Source organism: Montipora capricornis, chromosome 12 (genome assembly GCF_036669925.1).
Source record: "Montipora capricornis isolate CH-2021 chromosome 12, ASM3666992v2, whole genome shotgun sequence".
Taxonomy (NCBI): Eukaryota; Metazoa; Cnidaria; class Anthozoa; order Scleractinia; family Acroporidae; genus Montipora; species Montipora capricornis.
Genome location: NC_090894.1, coordinates 29,457,995 through 29,464,937, shown reverse-complemented (window position 1 = coordinate 29,464,937; position 6,943 = coordinate 29,457,995). Strand labels below are relative to the sequence as shown.

Genomic DNA, 6,943 nt, shown 5'->3' with positions numbered 1-6,943 from the left:
ATCATGAACGTTCGATTCCTAAATAGAATCCCTTTAGGTCATCAAAAGAAAGACAGTGACACAAGTTCCTTCCTTTTTCAGTTATTGTAACAGGGCATCAAGAGCCCATAAAAGTCATACGTAATAGCTCAGGAAGCGGTCTAACCCGTTCCCTGGAAAATAAAATTAATTGCTGATACATATCAAACATACAATCAGCGTTCAGGATTTATTGAAACGGGAAAAGCTTTATTAGGATTATTTTGAGTACCCTGCGAGCTGGCCGGGTTAGTTTATTTGGTTTACTGCAGACCAATGAATTCTCAATGACGACAACGTTTTCTCTGTTGTGGTTTCTTTGATTTCACGGCGAACAATGAACGTTACTGTCCACATAAACAAAGAACAGACTGATTGAGAAATCCTGCGAACTCTCCCACTCTTTTTTTCGCCAGCAAGTCGTCTTTTGGTATATTTAAAATGCATACAAAGACACTACAAAGGCTGAATGATGTTAGTAAGTACTAAGAATTGCAGAAAGATGGAAATGCAGCGTGATGAAGTTATTTTGCTTTTTCTTTTTATTTCACAGAAAGTGTCTCGGCGAAAAAAGGCATTAAAATCAAGTACAATATTGTACTGAAGTCTGCGTATATCCGCGACTGACGGATAGCGGATAGTGGTGATAGCGAAGAGCTTGAAAAGGAAGAGGAAAAGGAAGTTCATGACAAAGAGGCTGCCTTGGCGGTCAACTCAGCTCTAAGAGCTGATGAGGTGTTTAGACAGAAAATCGTTCCGCAGAATTTCCGCCTAGGCAGCATCTAAGAGACCAAGATAGCAACAACAACAACAACAACAACAACCAGAAAACGTGTCAGAGCGTCTTGCCCCGCAAGACGCACCGCATTGAACATTTCGCGCTTTTCCACAATGCTAAAACTCGGTAACATTAGCGCTAAACAAGAGACTATCAGGTGCACTAAACCATTATCAGAGATTAAGAGAATTTGATCAAGGAAACTTGAGATTCCGCCAAGAAATTCTACTGGTAATCTATTGGAAATCATTGGCTGAGCACTTGCCAACCAACAACCAACAGCCATGCTAATGCATAAACAATGTCCAGCTGTTTGCTATGCACACTGAATAACCGTATACTTGGCAGAAAAAACTTGAATGTTCTGTGCAAAAAAATGCAATAGAATAGCAGCTGAATTTCACTATTTTTTAAGAGGGCTTTCTCGGCATTTTAAGCGGGTTTTGGTGACTTCCAAAGTTCGCTTAAGAAACCCATCAGCATACTACAAGGAATCCTGATACCTAATTGACGTGCTGCTAACCATCTATTGGGTGGATGAGAAACCATACCACGTACAAGGGAGTCAGTCATGTAGGCCTGTCAACCCCAAACATCAAGTAAAAGATAATTTCAAATGATGCGTTTATATCTGATGTTTGTCACCGCTGTTTGCACATGAATTTTAAGACACTTCTCCTTGCCGGCGTTTTAAGAAAGATTTACTGAAATTTGAACTTAACTGTCAAATTTCCACTCGTCGAAACTTCAAAACGGCTTACGATCAAACCCGTGCTTCGCTTCAGTCTACCTTATCACCACTTGATTTCAACCACATTTGCTATACTATTAAATCCAAATCCTTGAAGTTGAATATTATATTTTGTTGAATAGTGTTTACATTGGCTAATGACAATTTTTGTTTTCATTATTTTAGGTACCCCATCCCCAACAAGTTTTTGAGAACGCTCCCTTGACAGTAATGAAGAAACTGATTAACTAGCGGCCCTCGTACATGAAATAGTCTAAAAATATTTTCAAATAACATGCAATATTAAATATAATACAATCAGTGCAAATAACATCGACGACTGCATCGGCGCTATTTCATCCAGCAGAGAAGAACTCGATCAATTTATAAGCTCCGTCAACTCTTTTCATCCGGCTCTTAAATATACCTGGGAAATTTCGGAAACTTCATTGGCTTTCCTAGATATCAAAGTTTCTATTAGAGGCAACGTGCTATGTACTAGTGTGCACTACAAACCTACTGATTCACACAGTTCTTTGTTGTATTCATCGTCACATCCATCACATGTCAAGAACTCCATCCCTTATTCTCAATTTCTTAGACTTCGACGTCTATGTAGTGATGACTCCGATTTTTCCAGCAAATCAGAGGAGATGTGTCAGTTCTTCGAAAAACGTGGCTATCCTGTCTCTGTGATCAAAACGGGCCATCATCGCGCCCAACAATTTGATCAACAGTCATCACTACAAACGTCACAAAAAGATAAGAATGACAGAATTCCATTCACCCTCACTTTCCATCCTCATAATCACGCAGTCAAAAGCATCATTCTTAGTAATTTTAAATTACTCCAAAATGATCCCGAGACTGGTAGAATCTTTTCACAACCTCCACTTATTTCATTCAAACGCGACAAAAACGTAGTCAACTTTTTAGTTAGAAGCGTGCTCAAAACTAACGAGCAACCCGGCACTTTCAAATGCGCGCGCTCACGATGCAAAACTTGTCTTTTCATTGTTAACACTAGCAAGATATCGGGACCTAAGCGATCTGTTAAGATCACCGATCGTTTCACATGTATCTCCACAAATGTCATTTATTGCATAACCTGTACGTTATGCAATAAATTATACATTGGTGAGACAGGTAGACGACTAGGTGACCGATTCCGCGAACACCTTCGCGATGTTGAGAAGAATGACAAGGATGCATCTAAGCCAGTCGCTCGCCATTTTAATCTGCCTAACCACTCCAAAAAACACATGGCTATCTGCGGCCTTTCCCTACATCTAGGTACGACGGAAAGCCGCAAGAATCTGGAACAAAAATTCATCTTTCAAATCGGCACCCTTAATCCTCACGGTATTAACGAACGCTTTTCATTTAACTAATATATTCCTATTTTTCACGTTGCCATTTTACCACCAATAGCGTAGCTCCTACTCTGCTATAAAAACTACACGTAACCCATAATCCCTCGATTCGCTCTGACGAAAGGCTAACGCTCGAAACGTCAGCTTTTAGAATCTCTGTACGGTGGCCAATTTACATTATCAACTCCGTTGATAAAACCAAATTTTCATCTACAAATCCCCACCTATTGCCTGTACCCAGAGGGCTGCGTGAAACGAAAATTACCAATCCCTGCCCCCTGGGGACTGTGTTTTGTCTTAAATCCCTTTCCTTTCCCAGCTAATCCCCGTCTTAAATCAGGTTGTAGCATGGAGGTGGGGGTTTACATTAGGGAGCTTACGAAACGACAACGCCGACGGCAACGACGACGCTACAAAACAATAGGTTTGTGAGCAAAAACAATGGCTCTGCACGCTCTTCACGTGCGTTTTACATTTTGGTACATTTCTTTGCCGTCATCTCCTAAATGACGACGTGAAATGACCAAATTCAAGATTCTGTGGAGGACGTTAGCACATGACGATGAATTTTCAGTTCTCTCTCTCTACGCTTCCAACCCACTCATAATTACCAGTTTAATTCCTTGACAGATACTACTCATTTTTAACGCGAAACGACATGAAATAGTTTCGTAGTGATATGAATAACGCGAACTCGTATTTTAAAATGAAGTCCTCGTAGCCGTCTCCGTCCTCGTTTCGTAAGCTCCCTATTGACTCATGTATTACACAGACTTACAAGTGAGAGTTAGGGAGAGAGAGACTGGGCTTGAGACTGGGGATACCTTGATCACATCTTCTGTACTTTCCTCTCTTTAGAAACCAGTGATAACTTTTTTTCATTTCTTAACCAACGCATTATCATTTCGCAAAGTTCAGCGAGTATCGACATGGAAGAATACGTAGAAGCAGTTGCCTTCGAAATCCAAGATTTGAACACTTCCGCATCCAATTCCAATATGGCGGACCTTTCACAGCCAATGTCATCAGATCCATCAAAACACTGTCAGGAACTTATCTATCGTCTGGATGCTCTGAGAAGAAAAGAGAGTTTCTTCGATGTAACGGTGTCAGTAAAAGACAAAGAGTTTAAAGCTCACAGACTTGTGTTGGCAGCAGCAAGCCCGTTTTTTCTTTCACTTCTGGTCAGTGACATGAGAGAGGGAAAGGAACAGTTCATCAGGATAGAACTTGAAGAAGCAACGGGGTCAGTCATGGAAGAAGTTCTTAAATACGTTTACACTGGTGATGTTGCAATCACCAAGGAGAACGCCCACGACTTAGTGGCAGTAGCAGACTATCTTCTTTTACCAGGTTTGAGAACTTTGGCTTGTGATTTTCTGGAGAAAAACATTACAACTGAAAACTGCATTTTGAATTATTACTTTGCCGACAAATATCGGTGTTTGGAATTAATGGGGGAGTCCTGCGAGTTTATTAACTCAAATTTCAGTTCAGTCATGAAAACAGAAGACTTCCTGAAGCTCGATATTGAACAAGTCATGAAATGGGCTTCTAGTGATGATGTCACTGTCACCTCCGAGGAAGAAATTTTTAAGGGAATAGTTAAGTGGGTGACTCACAAGAAGAGTGAACGAGAAAGCAACTTTGCTGAATTGTTGAGTCAAGTCCGCCTGAAATCCATGTCTCACGACTTTCTTTTCAACGAATTAGTCAATGAAGAACTGGTAGCAACAAGTAATGTGAGTTTGAATTTTGTGTTGAGATCCATGAAGTGCACTTTAGATCCCTTCAGTGAGAATGCTGCCAAGCCACCAAGGAAGTGCTTGGAGAGGTACACAGATGTGATTTTTGTTTGTGGTGGCAGGACAGCCTTATGCTATCTACCGCAGAAAGACATTTGGTATCAGTTGCCAGACATGTTACTTGAACATCAAGACCATGCTGTTGTTCAAGACAGAGACAAAATTTGTATTTTCGGGGGACAGCGTGTTGGATCAGGAGAATCTCGAGTAATAGAATACTTTCTTTCTTCCACTAATTGCTGGGGGACAGTTGAAGGAAGACATGGAAGTGATGTTTGTTCTTGTTTGTCAGTTTTAGATGGTTGCATCTATGGATTATTTGGTTTCAACATTATTCTCTATAAGCTTGATGAGAGCTCATGTGAGGCTGTGGCTGATCCACCAACTAGTCGCTGTGTATCTTGTTTAGTCACTGATAAAAGACACCTTTACCTAGTAGGAGGAATAGAGTCTTGCTCGTGCCATATATCTAAAAGAGTGGAAAGGTTTGATCCTATTTTGGCTACATGGGAGGAGGTTGCAGCTATGAATGAGGCAAGATATAAACCCTTTGGAGCAGCCATGAATGGCAAGATCTACATAGCAGGTGGCATAAATGGCAAGGGGGGATGCCCTACAGTATTGAATTCTTGTGAGATATATGACCCATCAACTAATGAATGGCAAGTTATGAGTAACCTCAAGGTGTGTCGTCAAGCTGCAAACATGGTATGCTTTCAGGAAGCCCTTTATGTGGTTGGTGGCTTCAAAGACATAGGATCATCTTCAAGAGAGTTATCAGTGGAAGTGTTTCAGTTAGGAGCATGTGAATGGAAAAGGAAGTCCACTATACCCAATAACTTTGAAAATCAAAATCCTGGGGATCAAAAGAAAGAGATTCATCATAAGGCATGTGTTGCAGCAATCCACAAGAGCCTATTAGAAAAGCTGTGTAAGGTTTGACATTTTGACATTTCTCTGTAAAGACTTATGACTGCATAATGGTGGCATTCCTTCAAATAGTGCCACCTGGAGATATTTCTTCCTTTAATTTAGTATTATGACTACCCTATGGTAACATTCCTTTTTAGTGCCATGTGGAGAATTTTTTTTCCAATATTTAAGGGTTTGTTTAACCATTTCCTCTCTTCATTCACCTTTAATGCAAGTGATCTCCTTTTGAGGTGGCTTACTACAGTTTTCCTAAGAAAATGATCAAGCTTGTGAAATCTATGAAATTAAAACAACAGGATGTCTCTTCTGAAATGTCAATCACAGGAATTGATTTGAAATGTAACTTAACGTAAGAAATAAATGTAAATCTGGGGAAAATGCTAAATATAGTGACCAAGCTGGTGGAGAGGAGACTGGAAACTAGGCAATTCAAAGCCCTTTTTCTCAAAAGCTAGCAGTGCAACCCACCTTAGAATTTCAGGATTTCGTTAGCGAAAAAACATAATCATGTATAGACAGAAAGGTTTTTCACAGATTTGCAAAAATGTCGATTTTGATAATAACTGAAAAATTGTCTGATAGATCTTTTCTTAAAAACTGTTGACAGTTTCATCTTCATATTGTGAACTTATTGAAATTTCCAAAATTTTAACCCTGGTCATGTCTTGCTTTTTACGTACTTACTTTGAATGTCTTTTACAACGTGTAGATGGTATAATATTTCTGGCACTTTAATCTGAAAACGTCATGATCACCTGGGTGGAAATTAATGTGACCCTCCCAACTTGTTAGTCTCCCCTATTTCCATTTTGCCATCCCTCTGCTTATTTGGTAAGTCCCCAAAATTCAGTGTTGACAGTTTTATACTATTAGTTGGAATTTGTTTTGTCAAGCAATATGTTGACAAAAATTGGATGCAAATGCTATCATTTTGGCACTCAATCACTCATGCAAATGCCAAGGAAACCAATTAAAATGAGTTATTTTTGGAAGCGAGGTAGATGGTAACTTTTCAGTTGTTGTTCTTAAACGACAAATGTAATTTGTGATAATTGTAAATTTGCATAAGTTACTATTTTGCCGGCCTGGGTTTCAATGTGTTAATGTTAATGTTAATGTTAATGTTAATGTTAATGTTAATGTTAATGTTAATGTTAATGTTAATGTTAATGTTAATGTTAATGTTAATGTTAATGTTAATGTTAATGTTAATGTTAATGTTAATGTTAATGTTAATGTTAATGTTAATGTTAATGTTAATGTTAATGTTAATGTTAATGTTAATGTTAATGTTAATGTTAATGTT

At 39.0% G+C, this 6,943-nt stretch overlaps 1 protein-coding gene across 1 annotated transcript; it reads left to right on the top strand.

Annotated features, from left to right (window-relative positions):
* Positions 1 to 3,720: 3,720 nt before the first annotated feature.
* Positions 3,721 to 6,629, top strand: LOC138026163 (kelch-like protein 3). The gene has a single exon (XM_068873379.1). It carries the CDS (start codon positions 3,829 to 3,831, stop codon positions 5,644 to 5,646), a length of 1,818 nt encoding a protein of 605 aa, XP_068729480.1. The 5' UTR covers positions 3,721 to 3,828; the 3' UTR covers positions 5,647 to 6,629.
* The last annotated feature ends 314 nt before the right edge of the window (positions 6,630 to 6,943 follow it).